Raw genomic sequence first — 17637 nt, forward strand, 5'->3', positions numbered from 1 at the left:
ATCCTGTCTAGCTCTGCTTTAACTCCATCTCTTAATGGTATTGTCACGTTACGGCATGCACTGATTATATACGCCATTGCAAGTTTGTTATTAAATACACCAGGGAATCTTCTAACAACATCAAGTCTCACTTCATCTATATTTAAGTTGACTAGGTTTAATTTGAACAGTGCCTCTCTGCCTAATGGAGGACAGGCTTGACCACATATACATCTAAAGTCTGCCTATCCTTATACCTGAGTAGACACTGGTCACTCCTTTTACAGTTAAAGGAGATTTAGTGACACTACAAGTTTCTATCAGTTTTCACTAACTTAAGGCCAAATTTATTAGATAAATCAATGCCTATAACAGCGCCGTCGGTAACATTACTTCCTGTTCAACAATTTTTATGGGTCGCTTCCAAGACTCAAGGTTCAATTCCAGGACTGCCCATTCGCAATTATAATCATTCTCTTCCTGTTGACGCTAGCTATCTTGTATCACAAAGACTGACTTGTTTTGTGTATGTGCCTTAAACACTTTATGAAATGGCCTACTTTTCCACAATAATGACATACAACATTAGCAGCAGGGCAAAACTTGTGACTCCTGTCATATCCACAATCAGGACACGTATTCCACCTAGGAATGTTAGATGGGAGTTGTCGTGACGTTGAAGTTTTGGAACAATTATAGCAGCAACATCAGCAGAACTTCCCTTATCACTAAAAACAACTCGCTGTTGTTGTTTCAAGCTGCCAGCCTTCTTGCCATTTGTACAGCTTTATTAAGATCCAGAATGTCTATCATTTGTAATTTTTCCAAAAGAGCCTGATCTAAGACACCTATAATGATCAGATCTCTAATTAAACTGTCTCTCAAATTTTCAAATTGACATTGGCCAGCTAACCTATAAAAACAATCAATGAAAGAATCTATAGGTTCCCCCTCCATCTATCTTCTTTTGAGGGTATTTAGCTGTTAGACACACAATATTTGTCTTAAATCCAAGAAACTTTTCAAACCTTCCCTTGACTTTGTCACATTCCCCACCATCTGGCTTATTCAAACCAAAGAGCATCAACCGATCTTCACCCTTGTCCCCCAAACAATATAATAGCATGCTCACTTGTTCCTCCTCGCCCTTGCACTTCTATCCAGACAAAACTCTAGAACGTTCAAACCTTCCAATCAATCGAGGCTAATCTGATAGCTCTCTAAAGTTAAATTTCTTAGGAGGGGAGATTTGGTAACAGCTGGTACCTTCCATTTTATGAGTAGTGGTATTTTCCATTTGATTGAATAGGCCAGACAGGTCATAAATGATATCACTCATACAACACCTGACACCATGTAATGTTGAGCATATCCATGAATGAATAATAGTCTTTTAACATATCTGGTTTATTCTGTACTACACATAATCCAACAGCAATAATACTCAGATATTTGCCATAATCAATATCTTGATACAAAGAGGTTACATAACACAACATATGCCCTCTCCTTCATATCTTTACTACAACTTCTAAATACCTTTATAACCAAAGGAAGAGATCAGCAACCTTTATTTATGATTCCGTTAATATGATGTTTCTTAATATTAACACCTAGGTACTTACAGTGATCTCCACGAGGTACTTCCACTCGCATCAATGCTGTAATTAAAATCGAGAGGACTTTTCCTCTTCGTGAAACTTACAACATAACTTTTCACCCCGTTTACCATCATACCATTATCTACTGTCCATCTCACAACACTGTCGAGATCTTCACATTTCTGCATCCATACTTCTTAGCTATGATTCAACTCTTATTACAATGTCTGGTAAATATATATATTAAATCTCTTCCCGTCCTTAGAATACATACAGTATAAAATTTAATGCTAACAAATTTAAGTCATCCTTTCTTGACTTCCAGCTCCCTGTGTACTAATCACCATTCTATATTTTTCTATTCAGGAAGATTGGATCATTTTGTGGGTGGTATTCCAGAACTTGAATAATTTACAGTTCACATCTAACACTTCTTCTTGTGTTAACTTATAACTGAGAACTGACTGAGCACTGAAGATTTGTGATGCAACACTTGATATATAAATAAAGGCCCTTGTCCATGCAACACATGCCTATTTGCTGATAGGCTTTTCTAATTTCAAGAAAAATAAAAATAAATGTAAGTAGGGATTTCTGAGTTCCTTTTCTATCACATACAGGTATCACCGTGCAGCTGTGAGCTTGCATTCAGGAGATACTGGGTTCGAACCCCACTGTCGGCAGCCCCGGAGATGATTTTCTGTGGTTTCCCATTTTTACACCAGGCAAATGCTGGGGCTGTACCTTAATTAAGGCCATGGCCACTTCCTTCTAATTCTTAGCCCTTTCCTATCCCATTATCCATAAGACCTATCTGTGTTGGTGCAGTGTGAAGCCCATTGTAAAAAAAAACATACAGGTATCTCCCTGTTATATATACACCCTTATTTTATTTTATGTCTAATTTGTTGCAGATAATTGTTTTAGATGATGAAAAAAAGGAGGATTTAATACAAAAACAGGTTTGAGTACAATATTTAGTTACAGTAATTTTCACACCAAGTTCTTATACGTATTACCAAACACAGGTAAAATTGTTTGTCAAAGTGCAGATTGCAAACTATATCATATCCACGTACCTTTAGATTCATCAAAAACAATACGAATTCTTCATAAAAGTCTAAGCTATATCAAAGGACATATAAAACTTATGTATTAATTACTGGTAGATTATCTCTATCAGAGAATGCTAAGTAATCTTGCTCTCACTTTTGTGAGCAAAATATTGCCCATATGACAATATCTGAGTATCATCATTGTTGTTATCAAATACCAGCATTTTAATAAGTACCATATCCACACTTGAGATTTTCTGTTATGATATGCTCAAAGTTTATTACTAACCTGTAAGTTCAATTGCCTTTTCGAAGTCTGCCTTCTCGTAACTTTCTTTGCTTTTCTCTACATCGAGCTTTTGTGCATCCTTTGGTGCCAAACCTAAACGTTGAAGAAAGAAAACATCATTATGATTATCTGTCATTTGAATTTGATGCAAGTGCGATAACAGGTATAACTTGAAAACAATGTTCTTTCATCCATGGTAACTAATGCAGATATTGAGCCCGAATTATTATTATTTTATGATCGTGATTATTATTATTAATTTTCAATTATTTTACAATTATTATTATTGTATGTATAGCAGTGAAGTGTTACATCCGTTTGGTATTATGGTATTATTATTATTATTATTATTATTATTACTACATGCGATATGATCGCGTCGTTTTTGAGGTTATGTCATGAAACAAGCACTGTATATAAACATTTATATCAGTCCAGTTAATGTAAATACCTGTAAATTAATATTATAATTTATTCTTACCTGTATATATAAACTGTAATTCATAATTGTGAAGCACACTGTAACTTCCAGAATGGTAATAGGCACGAGAACAATTGAGAATATTCTATACATTATAACCTATGTATTAAACACTCCAGAATTTTCATGAAGATATATTTTGTAATGTAACTTTCTAGAAGCCTGTCCAGGCACACATATATAAGGGGATGATCTTGACGGTCAAAGTTAGTTGTTGTTTTGTAGAGTTATGGTGTAGCAAGTATATATCCCAGGCTGATATGCAATATTTGCAGTCTCCATATTGAAATACACAGTCATCTGTTTTCAACTGTGTTTCAAAGTTGTAACCTCCATTTTTTAATTTTTTTTTTGTTTTTGCTAGGGGCTTTACGTCGCACCGACACAGATAGGTCTTATGGCGATGATGGGATAGGAATGGCCTAGGAGTTGTAAGGAAGCGGCCGTGGCCTTAATTAAGGTACAGCCCCAGCATTTGCCTGGTGTGAAAATGGGAAACCACGGAAAACCATCTTCAGGGCTGCCGACAGTGGGATTCGAACCCCCTATCTCCCGGATGCAAGCTCACAGCCACGCGGCTCAACGCGCACGGCCAACTCGCCCGGTAACCTCCATATTGAAGTGTTGGCAGTTGTTTTTAATAATGGCAGCTTTGTTGATATTCTCGAAGTGAAGTGTTTTGTTGTGATACTGTGATTAAGGTTATGTGTGTGTTAATTTGTGAATATATGTGAAAAAATTAATTGTACCAACTGACAGCATCTCATGTGTGTCTGTGTGGATATGTTAAGCTGAATCTCGTTCTTTGAAGTATTTTGTCTTGTGATTGTTTATTTCAATTTTTTTAAATTTAAGAGTTATACCACTGCCCTAGTTCAGTAACTACTAAGAGAAGTCCCTGAAAGCAGTGAGAATTTAGAAAACCAATGGAAATATTTGAAATAAAATCCTAATTTTAGAGAGATAAAATATTTTTCAACAGAATTCCATGTATTTGTTTTTTAGTTTAGGCTGTGCACTTTATTCTACAATATAAGGGTTGCCCAAGTTGGATGTTCTGAGTACAAATAATTCTTTTAGAGTTTGCATAGTCACGTGTTGGAGTTCTACTATGTTCTATTGCTTTCATGTGAGAAGAACATTCATTCAATTAGAGCTATGTTCTCCTAGAGGAAAAGCTGAAGCCTTAACAGAAATTTCCCAAGGACTTCAGAGAAATTAAGTTGTTAGAAATCTAATGAGGCAGTTTTAAGCAAGTTTTAGTGACAGACATTGAAAATCAATCATTGCTCATCAGTAATTACTGGTGATTATTTTCTATTAAAAAAAAAAAAAAGGTGAAGTGAATTTCCAGCATTAAGCATTCATATTTAAACAGGGGTATGCATGATTAGCAGAGTGATTTAGCTCTTGGCTTTATGCTCGGACGACCCAGGCTTGAATCCTGGTTGGTCCTGAGTTGGAATGTTTGCTTCAAAAATCATTTGGCATCAGGAAGGACATCTGGTCTTAACCCCACCCCAGCCAAAACGAAAATAAGTCTTGGTGACTCCAGTGGCCATGGGATAAGCTGAAGAAAGTCTTTTTAAAAGATATTCAGTGATTTTGAAGACAGCTGCACAAGCTTTACAATGCATGTGCACATTACCACTTCACAGTTCAGACTGTGGAAGCAATTTTAGGGTGAGGGGCACGATAACCAAGTTACATTGTTACTGGCTCCTCACCAAAGTGGCTGAGGATCATAACCCAGCCAATGGTTTGCGTTTTTTTGACATGTCACTATGGTTCACATTCTATATAAAACTAGAGGTCTCATTGCTATGATTATGGTATCAATAGTCACAACAAGCTGCATACGATACTTGCTTTTATTTTAATTTTCCTTTTTTTAAAATTATTTGAATGTAGAAAACATAATGATTAACATGAAAAATCCCCCTTTCTGTTCTGTATCTGTTAGAATCTTTGACCATCTATTTACACTATGTAACCAAATGCCACCCATTACTTTTGGTTCCTAAGTCACTAGCTGTAACTAATAGGATGTACATTTGTGTAATACACTCTTTGCCAAAATACTTGTGTACAGTACTATTATGGTAGGAAAGTGACAAGCAAAGTTTAGGGCAATTTGTAGTGAGTGTTACTTGTTCTAAAGGCATAGATTTGCATTATCATATTGTGTATGTGTGTTCCATTTATGTGTAGATAATCTTCCACACATCAACTACCCAAGAAATCTCTTGAAGACCATAGGGATACAGTACACATAAAACAAAGACATCGGTTCAAACTTTTTGTCTGCATCTTTCATCAGTGGAGGGTAGAATAGTAATGTTAGATGTCATCCTACTGTGAATGGAGATGTTAGGAGTTTTGCAGTTACTATGGTGGCTGCATATACATTTACCTATATAGAAAACTGGGCAGAATCTGCACTGAAGATGGTAGATGATGTCGGATGAAGTGCAGTCATGATAACCTTATATGGGGGTAAGACTTGCTGGTGATGCTACTGGTAAAAGTGGTGCTTGTATATGTAAGCAGCTGTGTTCATGTGGGAAAGAGTCAAAAGGGCGTAGAGGTTGCGTATGGTTCATAGTGAGTAAGACTGTTTTTGAGGTTAGGTGGATGGCTGAATGTGACATTGGGGCTTTTTGGAAGCAGATCAGTGGCATATGCTGGGATCAAGACGTGGGGTACCACTAGACTTAGGTTACTACCCCCCCGACACACCTTTTCAACAATTGGTTAAGTGAACATGTTTTAAGCGTTTTGGTTTTGAGCTGCTGGATTAGCCTGCTGTGTTGTCAAGCCTGTTTCATAGGCTACTGCTATGCCTCTGCCACTGCCAATACTCGACACCTGATCAGTGGAAATGGTAGTATAGTGTTTAGCAAATTAAAGCCCAGCTTTGTTGCTAAATGGGTAGAATGCTTGCGTTTGGTCTGCTGGCCCCGGTTCAATTCTTGGGATCGAACTCCTTGTACTCTTAATTCCCCTAACTTGGGGATTGGGTGTTTATGATGTCTTTGCCATTCATTTCATCCTCATTGGGTCACCATCAAGCCTTTCCAGAGGCTATGCATAGAGTCCTGCATGGATGCAGATATCTGCATATTTACCTGTGGATATCCATGAAGTTAGTGTCTTGACATATACAAACTGTATGACAGTACGGATAATTTTGCTGGCAATTTCTAAATAAGGAAGTTTATTAATTTTCATTCAGGTATCCTCTTATTTTTGCTTGTGGTTAGGTGACCCTTGAGACTGATATGGGAGGATAGTGATATATAAAGACCATAAAGCCGTAAATCAGACCTAAACCTAACAGGCTCCTGCTCGCAATTAATGGAAGGAACAAAGGTTCCGAAAGAGAACAGCTCAATATGTTGGTAGTCGCAAGAGGAAATTCCTAGTAAACCTGTTGCTGTAGGTGATCTGGTGCTGGGTATCAGGCCTATTGTATTAATATGTTAACAGACCTATCCATTTCAGTACCTTCAGTGTAATGCAGTTGAATGTTTACAAAATTTGTACATGCAGATCCAGATGCGGATAATATTTTGGATATTTGTGCAGGACTCTGCATGTACTATTCTTCTTCTTCTTCTTCTTCTACTTCTTCTTCTTATTCTTCGTCGTCTTCTTCTTCTTCTTCTTCTTCTTCTTCTTCTTATTATTATTATTATTATTATTATTATTATTATCATTATTATTATTATTAAATTAAAATGTAGAATTTTACAGCATTACCTACAGCTGTACATATTGTTCACTGGTTTATTAACTTCCTCGGTAGATTGGTGGTGGTGTCCAACCCATGATCACAGGTTTGATTCCAAACAAAAGAGAACACTAAACCTAAAAGATTGCATTTCATTGTAGTAGATCTACCTATAAAAAAGAAAATTATATTACTCCTGTAACAGCAGCGTTGGTGACTTCCTACAAGAATGTAGAAGTAGATGCTAGTGAAATACCAGCACTCTGTTATCTATATAATTAAGTCAGAAGTATGAGGTCTGGAAATACATATGATGAGGAAGGCATGGTTGTTTGGAATTGAACCCATGATCAATGGTCGGACACCACAACTGATCTACCGAGGAAGATAATAAACTAGTGAACGAAAGACCCAGTCCCCAAACCAGTGAAATTAAGAGAACAACGAGGTTGATTCCGGAGAAGATGTGGGTAGGCTTACTATTTTGAACTATCAGCAATTTGTCTGCATACTTCAGTTGCGAAAATGGTTAATTCGGTACCTGTTTTATATGGTTCAGCCTTTTTTACAAAAGTAAACCCACACTGTCAGACAAGTTATACACTGGACCTAACTTCAAATAAACTAAAATTGTTCTGAGAACCGTAATACTACTGAAACGAAAAAAATAATTTTCTCAGCTATAAACAACCAGTAAAATGTCTTGTACATGAAACAGCAAACATGTGACACCTCAGTACATGGATCAATCGTGTCTTTTCAGAGTCTTCCGGAGAACTTCAAGAATTCGAGTTCCCTTTCCCTCATTAGCAGTGGGAGGGTGAGTGGCGAACTGACGGAATGAGGCCTTGTTCACCTATCCCCTTGGTTCCGCATCTTCAGCAACTGTCTGCACAAGGTGAGGCAAGGGGAGAGGAGCACAGTGCCTGGACAGTGATATCATTCTCCGATGCTTTGCACTCAGAAATACGAGTGACGTTTTTTCTTTGTTGCTTTCAAGTTTTGTAAATGGAATGATGTGTCAGATGCTTACATTATAATGTGATTTAGATTTCCATCTTATTTGAGGTTTGGGCTTCGCTGATAGCCCTCCGTATACACCAATGAAAAATATCCAGGAGGAGGGTTAGTGTGTTTATCCCATCATGTGTTCCTTTTCATGTTCATATCTCTATATGGTACATGACTTTATTTGGCACCTGTTTGTGACTGTAATCTAAGTTAGTATGGCAAAGTTGTGCTAAGTCCTGGCAGTACTATGAAATAGGTCTATGCCTCTTCTGGGTACTATGAAGTATCTACACAAAACTAATTTGAAATCAGATCCTAATGTGTGCTGTGCCATTTCTTTAATGTATTTTCTATTACTATTGGAATATTCAAATGTTAATAGGCCTACATATAGCTTTCATTAGAGCATTAGGCTATAACAAACCTGCTATCTAATGTGGAGTGTCTTGTTCTCTTTATGTGGTGAAAGGAGAGCAAGATGAAAGAAATTTTGGAGAGGAATGATCAAAGATAAATCTAATATTAGAACAAACAAACAAACAAACAAACAAACAAACAAACAAACAAACAAACAAACAAACAAACAAACAAACAAACAAACAAACAAACAAACAAACAAATAAATAAATAAGTCATTGATCTGCATTTAGGACTGTCATCCAGGTGGCAGATTCTCTATCAATTATTGTTAACCTGTATATAAACTTTTCTTAAATAATTTCAAAGAAGTTGGCAGACTTAGCTTATTGTCCAATGAAAAACACATTTTATCAGTTTGGGATGACCTGAGAGATCAACTTTTTATTGGCCAAATACTACAGTATCTGCTTTTGATATTTACTATTTAAGGCAAGGATTGGGAAAAATACTCCAAAACTATCACATGCCTCTTGGAGCAGTGGGGGCAGTGGGAGGGTGAGTGGCGAACTGACGGAATGAGGCCTTGTTCACCTATCCCCTTGGTTCCGCATATTCAGCCCAAATGTTGATCATCAACCACTCAGTTATGGTTCCTACCTCCTCTACCATCTTTTTGTGATGTAGTATCACAAACAGTTACCAGCTCAGTGGACCGACCTAACGTATATACTTAGAGCAACTGGAACTTGCTCAAGCAGAACTTGTGAATATCAAAATCAAAGATATCTTTCTATTACAGGATAATACATGTACTAATGTCATTCAGGACACGTATCCACTTTGGCTATAAAACAGTAATGCATCCAGAATATTGCCCTGATGTTACCCCTTCCCATCACCACATTAGATGACCATCTCAGATGATGATGGTTCCAAACTCTTGATATACTTGATAACCTCTTCGGCTCACATTCCATGGAGTTGCACCACTGAAGGTTCCATAGCTTTTCAGAACATTAGAAGAGGGTTATAGACACCGATGGCTGGTCCCACAGACTAGGGGTACTGAGCATGCATAGTTCCTGGAGGCTCTGGGTTTGATTCCTGGGCAGGCTAAACCAGGGATTTTTAAAACTTTGATCTGTGGGCTGGTTCGAGGTCCACTCAGCCTATGTTAGAACAATCAAGGAGCTAACCGATGGTGAGATAATGGCCTCAGTCTACAGAAAGTGAATAACAGCTAAGAGGATTCATCATGCTCACCACATGTCACCTCATAATCTGCAGGTCTACTGTCTGATCAGCAGTCACCTGCTAGCCCTTGAGGGCTGTTGTGTAATGAGTTTATCTTTTTATAGGCATTGATGGGGCTGAATTTAATCTCCTAGGTGTGTTTCTGATGTTCTTTCTTGCAGGCTCAAAATCCAACAGTATTGTATTGAGAACCACTTTGTTTAGTCTGGAACTTTAAATTCTTAGTTATATTCTAAAGTGATTATTTATTTATTATTTTATCAGAATAATGAAAACAAGTCATATTTACTGTCTCATCACATAATAATGAGCTGGTAACTCTTTGTTGTTAGCAGTGTAACAAAACTATTCTTTTGGACTTGCTATAGACTGCAAAGAAGAGGAATTAAGAAGAAATTAAGAAATATTTCCCCAGTCAGCATACCTCAGGGATAATTAATGTTAAATTTAAAGATCTACACCATTATTTACTATAATGCATGAGATTTAATACAAAAATTACTAATCAATGTATTTTTAAAAATTAGCTCTGAGTTTTGACCAATTTCCCTTCACTGGGTTTACTACTGTGATGATGCTAAGAAAAGTTCCTCACCTCCAAGCTCCACCTCTTTTGGACACCCGTTTACTCGTTCGTCTTTTACATCACTGTCTGGAATAAGAAGAAAACATATTAAAATATGTATGAAGGGAGTTTCTAAAAGAAGGCTACAGACATAGTGTTGGTGATGGAAAGGAGCAAACAAGTGATAAATCAAGTCATGTATAGGAAGATAGACCATGAAAAGGAACAGAAATGCAATGACAGGCCAGTGTGGAAAGAGGAAACAAAAAGAAATACAAAATGAAAGAAAAAAACAAAAAAAACCCAACCCAGGACAATGTCCACATCTTCATACCCTGGTCTTGAAGTAGCTGGGCTTTTCCCTCATTTCCCAACTGGGAAGCAGAAACCTCATTGAGGGCCGAGAAAAGATGGATGTAAAGAACTGAGATAGATTAAAAGAGAGCCCATCTTCAAAACAGCAGTGTGTGAAGATGTGTTTTGTGTTTTCAAGTTTGTCCTTCCTTCTTCTCCCACAGTGACCTGTTATATGGTCTTAGTTCCCTTTTGGGTTCCTATTTTTCTAAATATTACTTCATTAAACTATACATATATTTTTCAGGTTCATGATACTGTGACAGAAGTCTCTAACAAATAATATTGTCATACTAGGCCTGTAGGATATGAATTACATATTACAAATTTATTGGGAAGCTATTCAAATGTATGTAGGCAGCAATGAGAACAAGAATTTCAGAAATTTTTGCAGTTATAGAGACAAGCATAATCATTTACCAGAGACCAAAAACTCATTTTTCTTTCAAGTTTGCATATTTGATAGCCATGCAGTCAATAATATGTTACAAACGAGAAGGGGCTCCACTGTTAAGACAGCAGGCTTGAGTCCAAAGCACTTTCATGTTCATTTGCATACAATTCGCAATTCAGGATAGCATGAGCAAGAAATACCATCATGCAAATTACAAATGATGATATTGATTTAAACAATTCTATCTTCTAGTCCATCCCAGTGCTGTTACCACATACTAACTAGTAAGTAAAATACTTCTGTGTATTAATATAAACATTTCACATATATTTTATAAAAACATTATATTTTGCCAGCACATAAATTCTGAAGGACCAGGCGAGTTGGCTGTGTGGTTAGGGACGCGCTGCTGTGAGTTCGCATCCGGAAGATAGTGAGTTTGAATCCCACTGTCGGCAGCCCTGAAGATGGTTTTCTGTGGTTTCACACCAGGCAATTGCTGGGACTGTACCTTAATTAAGGCCATGGCCGCTTCCTTCCCATTCCTAGGCTTTTCCTGTCCCATCGTCGTCATAAGACCTATCTGTGTCAGTGTGACGTAAAGCAAAAAAAAAACAAAAAAAAAACAAAAAACAAAAAAAAAAAAAAAAAACAACCAAAATGTGAAGGGAAGTTCACATTTATTTATTTATTTATTTATTTATTTATTTATTTATTTATTTATTTATTTATTTATTTATTTATTTATTTATTTACATGGCATGATTCAGGCTATGAAGCCTGCTATTCTATGAGACCATGTCTTATAATGTACATACAGGTCAGCAATACACTGAGTGGCCAAAAGTCATGGAAAGACACTGAATGTGATGTTAATAACGAGTTGCTCCTCCACAAACCCTCAAAACGGCAGCGATGAGGCATCCACTCTACAAGGTGTTGGAATCATTCTGGAGGGATCTGTACCCATGCATCTTGCACTGCTACCCACAGTTGGTCTTGCGTAGTTGGTGCGGGGTTCATGGAGTGTACACCAGCATCGACAGCATCCCATAAGTGCTCAACTGGATTAAGATCGGGGGATCTGGAGGACCAATCCATGGTCGTAAATTTACTGGAGTGCTCCTCCAACCACCTGCGTGCCACCACAGAGGGCCAGAGAGGGATGCAGATGGTCTGAAAGAATGTCCTCGTAATGTGCACCTGTCAGGGTGTCCCTTAGGTCACTGGGCAGTGGATTCCATGTTTGAATTGTACTGACAACACAATAATTATTGTAGAGAGTGGATCTGTGATTTGGTATTTTGAGGGTTAGGTTAGCTGCAGCTCTGGTCGGGATGTTATGAACAGTTGAGAGCAACTGGAAATAATCTATTAGATAAGAGAGTGTCTGCTTGTATATTATTTTGTAGAACACAAGCAATGAATGTTAGTTACAATGCTGGTTTAGTTTAAGCCAATTTAGCTCATGGAAAACAGGAGTTATAACATGAAATTTTGGAATATTCATTATAAAGCAGACACAAGCATTCTTAGCTCTCTGAAGTCCGTTAGAGAGGATGCCACTTTGTTTGCCGTGCACAACGTCACTGAGTGAAGGGAGGAAAATATTCTTTGGCATATAGCAGTTATGTGTTCTGTCCAGTCAAGGTTTCTGTCCAGTATTAATCCTAAAGATTTAACTTTGTTTTCAACAGGGATAATGATTCCATTTAATATTATTGGGGGATATCTACATTTGTTAAGTGATAGTTCTGGCTGGTAGTTCCATAACTTTTGATCCATCACCATCTACAGAGGGGTAGTTTACATTACCAATTTCTTGTAAAAAAATATCAGCGAATTCCATTTTTTCAATTTTCCCAAATATTTTTATGTAAGCAGCATGTGTTGAAGAAGGGAGAGTATTTAATACAATTATAAATAAATAACTGTTTTGTGATAAGCATGTGGCAAAACAGGCAAAACCTTTATGAAAATAATCTCTCCCAAGAATGTCATTATCTATGATATATACAGTATATATGACTATTTGGTGGGGGTTTAACCCATATTGAGCCATGCTAATCAAATATCATCAAGTGCTTTTGGAATTTTATTTTAATCCAGACACCAAACTCTCATTTAAATTTAGAGAAATTTTGAATCTAATGTGCACTGTTCACTACTGGGCAGCAAAACAGCAGCTATTCCTGACCACAGAGTACAGCTGACCAGGGAGTGTCTGACTGTGCATACATGTCAATCCCCTTTCACCTCCCCTATCGTGCCACCTACTCAGCGCTCTAGGCAGCCTTGAGATACTGGTGAGTGAATTTGTCAATCAGAATGCTACATTTTCTTTAATATTTTAAAAATATACAGCAAGACATTTTTATACTTCTAAAGAAACTCTGCAAATCTACAGGTCACTAGCTTTCATCAGAATGCTTTACGATGTCAATTGGTTCAGCCGTTCTCTCAAACTCACAGCTACAAAAATCAGCCTAGTGTTTTAAATATAATAATTCTGGCTGTTAGTGCAATAACATATGATCCATCACCATCTACAGAAGAGTAGTTGCCATTGCCGCTGGTACATTTTGGCAATTATTTTCTTTGTTTCGTATAGTAGATTGATATTTATTATGACTCTCACTTTCTGAAAAAAAAATTATTCTACCAGTCCTTCATGGATCTTCATGAATTGTATGAATATGACTTCGATTTTTTACTAGTAGTTTTAAGGTAATCTTGATATAGGTACTATTTTTTTATTTCTGTCGTTAACATATCCTTGATTATTTCATTATTTCAAGGTAGAACATTTAAACATGTAAAGAAGAAGAGTGTTAGAAGCAAGGTTTGAAATTTAGTGATCTCTTGAGGGAAGATATTTCCATGCAACTTTCAATGTAGAACAGTGAACGTGTCAAGTAGGTCCGTCTTTTCTTTTCTTTTCTTTACATGAACTGCCATGTGATATATAATATAGCTTCTTATTATCACAATTATTCCAACTGTTTTAATGCTGTTGAATTTTAAATAACTGTTGAGGTTATTTCCCAAATGGCATATTATTATTGTTATTGCTATTATCAAACCACGAGTTATGCCTCTCTGGCTGTTCAAATTGTCCGCCAGCTCTCAGTAGTGTAACCTACTTAAAAACTCATTAACTCTCTGATGAAATACGGTAGTTTCAACTTTGAAGAAAAAAGTCACTACAAGTGATTTAATAGCGAAACCTAGTGTTCAAAGACTTTTGAGGTTTAAAAAAAATTAAATTTGAGCAGGTGATCTGTATTATTTTGTTTGTCTGTTGCCATCCCTGCTATTAAAGTGTTCCTCCAATCATATTCCTCCTCTCCTAAAAACCTATCCTCCAATGATGTCTTCTCTTTCTTTTTCTTCTGGAAAACTCCATCGAGCTACTATATAAGGAGTGACATTTTCTGTATCTAATGTCTTGTATTGCAGCAGTGAAGTATCAGTAGTGCTACAGAGAGAAGGGTTCCTCTGAAAATGGAAACGATGGAGGTCGGGCAGCAGTCAGCGTGAGAGAGCAGTTATGATGTAGGCAGAATACTCATTATGTGAACTTCTGCATATGTACTTAGGGAAGATTTCTATGCCCTGTTTTATAATGTAATTTGCAGTTTCTGGTTTCCTTAAATTTTAATGTAGGATTTTCTCTTGTAAATTAGATTCAATGTAGGCCTCCATTCCCCATTTTCATTAATGGGAACTTGTAAAATGTAGGGAAGCATAGGTGATGTACTCTCGTTAAACTTCCTCTCAACTTAAATTTTGGTGACTAAGTTTTTCTAACCGTTAAATTGAATATCCGCTTTTTTGACTTTTAACTTTCTTCCTATTCTTAGCCATCGAGTAGTATGGATAAGCCACTGCTTCATCAGGCCTTGTGCCCCATTAGATAATGTGAAAAATTTCTCTGCAGTGCTAGGGTTTTGCCTCCATTCATTTTGTTTTCTGGCCGTTACAATTTATCTTTCTACTTCTTTCTTCTCCACTTCTGCAGCCATGTAGCATGGGCTTTCTGCTCCTGGTAACTATGGATAGGTAGATCCTATTTTCTTGTGTATGTTCCTGAACTGTAAATAATGAGTGTAAGACTATTTTTCAAGCAATTGATTGTTAATTTTCAAATTAGAATGTGGGCATAATTGCAAACTTTTAAAAATGGGCTCCTGGGTTCAAGACCCTGGTAATATTTTGTAAATGTAACTACTGGGTTTGAGAGCCATCTTGCAAATTGTATAAGAAGCTATGGCTCTTTTGTGGCATTTAACATACTTTTTCTACAACTGTACAACTTAGCTTAAACCCCTTATGTAATGTGTATAAAGTCAAATTCATTGTGTGCAATTCTGTAAAGTGGGTGAGGTTCTGTGCTCATGAAAGAACGTGCAATATGTGTCCATGCTTTTATAAGTACCAAGGCAGCGATATCAAGTTGTTTAAAAAAATGGAATTATAACTCTCTCTCGTAAAGAGTTGGCAGCCATATTACAGTCAGCAACGTAATTATTTCCACAGTCAAACATGTTGTGCTGGCAAAAAGGAGTATTGAAGTGTCCACGTTTTCAAATTTGGTGCAAACTTTCTGAACATTGAAGTCACGGTGAAGGTGATGCGACTCTCTCCTCAGCGACATCAACACGAGATACGAGTCATGTGTAGCCCTTGTCTCTATAATCTTCAGGCCACTGATAACAGACGGCGCCACATTTTGAAAATGTGCACACTTCAGCACTCTTTTTCGCTAGTAGCAGATGTCTGGAAATAATTGCACCGCTGAATGTGTCGGCCTACAACCAACTCTGTATGCAATAGAAATGGGTATACAATGTATACAGTGCATAACAGTCTATAATGAAGATGTATGTATGTATGTATGTATGTATGTATGTATGTATGTATGTATGTATGTATGTACAAGCATTGAGTTTACTTCTTTAGTAACTTCCGATAAAAAAACTTTCTTTACCAGATTTTCTCTCACCAAAGTTGTTTTAAACGACGTTACAGAAAGAGATATCAAACATTCTCACACAAGATGAAACTGACAAACAATTTGTTTTACAGATTGTTACTGAAAATCGTGAAAAGTATCCAACTGCCACAAAATCCGCTCTTACAAAGAAATAATGTGCAATGTTCAGTTTTGATAGAAATTACTGTTGAAAATAAAAATGTATTTATCTTGTAAAAATTGTGTGTTTCATTCAAAAACCCTAATATTTCTTAATTTTTCTATGTTATTTTAAGAATTTTTGAAATTTACTTTTGGCAAATTTGATTCAGAACATTTTAAAACAATTGTGAGGGTTGGCTGAATCTGACCACATTAATTTCTGTATCAACAAAAAAGAAAATGGTCAGAATTCCGCTTTTGAATGAAATTAGTTGGTGCTTATACTATTTTCCAAGTTCGAAGCATTTGAAGGTTGTCCGATTGCGTTAAAATTTTGCATGGAGTGTTTTTTTGTAGATTGGAATAGGATTAAGGGGTAGGAGCAACTTCGTATCACTGCCTTGGTGGTTGTGCTCCGCATGGAAAACCGCCTATTGCTATGTATGCTATTGCTATGTATAACTAGTCAGAAGATATTTGAGGTGAGAAACTTAGGTAAACCTCCCTGTATATTGTCACATACAGTATCTGTATTTTACTATCACTGAAGCACAGATTTGGTTTTCATGCAGTGATAGCATGCATGAATGAGTAAGCTACCTTGGAAAAGAACAACTGGGGAGTTGGGGTCTTGTACAATTCGGACACTTCCAGAAGCCATATCTGTTGTTTGTCTCCTGAAAATGCAAGCACAGTCACCAAGTCCTGTAAGATATAATCACATCTAATGGCAAGATAATAACTATAGAATGTTTGTTAACAGTGAAGAATTCGGGTTGTTGAGCTACTACTACTACTTAGGCATTACAAATGACAGAGCTAGAGTATCAAATCCATTATAGTTTCAAGATAATCACTTTTTCACATTTCATCATTGTGATACTTTGATATTTAAAGGCAATTTTTAAATAGGAATAGCTGAAATTAACACGATCACACCAACATATACATATACACATAATAATAATAATAATAATAATAATAATAATAATAATAATAATAATAATAATAATAATAATAATAATAATAATAATAATAATAATATTAATAATAATAATAATAATAATAATAATAATAATAATAATAATGATGATACCTTACACTCCTCATATCAGGAGGAGGAAGGGGTTTTGTATACATAGTCAATTTCTACAGTATTTAGATTGCAAGTCTGTGTAAGTTCTTTTAAGCCCGAAATAAGACTGATGCTTGTGTTGTATAAAGGGGACCTAACATCCAGGGGCAAAATGTTAGGGTCTTTAGGGCTTGCAATGCAGGCGGGATCAGGCCTTTAGGGGGGGAGGGGGCTGCAGACTCCTTGCAAAAGAAAAAATAAGAGAAAGAAAACTTATAGTGAATTTTAATTTATGATTTGATAATCGCGTGATGCTATATATTAATCTGTGCATTTGCTAAGTAGTGGC

At 36.5% G+C, this 17637-nt stretch overlaps 1 protein-coding gene across 2 annotated transcripts in view; it reads right to left on the minus strand.

Moving 5' to 3' along the window:
• The window catches only part of LOC136857951 (synaptic vesicle glycoprotein 2B), a 383254-nt gene that overhangs the window by 116644 nt on the left and 248973 nt on the right, over positions 1-17637 (minus strand). Inside the window, exons 1-3 of one of the 2 annotated variants that reach the window (XM_067137081.2) lie at positions 16814-16887; positions 10359-10415; positions 2925-3017 (exon numbers count right to left, since the gene is read on the minus strand). In XM_067137081.2, the coding sequence (XP_066993182.1) occupies positions 2925-3017; positions 10359-10415; positions 16814-16874 (211 nt within the window). In that variant the 5' untranslated portion in view covers positions 16875-16887. Of the gene's footprint in view, positions 1-2924; positions 3018-10358; positions 10416-16813; positions 16888-17637 lie in introns of those variants that run through there. The other variant, XM_067137082.2, reaches the window with a different exon arrangement.

This window comes from Anabrus simplex, chromosome 1, assembly GCF_040414725.1.
Source record: "Anabrus simplex isolate iqAnaSimp1 chromosome 1, ASM4041472v1, whole genome shotgun sequence".
NCBI lineage: Eukaryota > Metazoa > Arthropoda > Insecta > Orthoptera > Tettigoniidae > Anabrus > Anabrus simplex.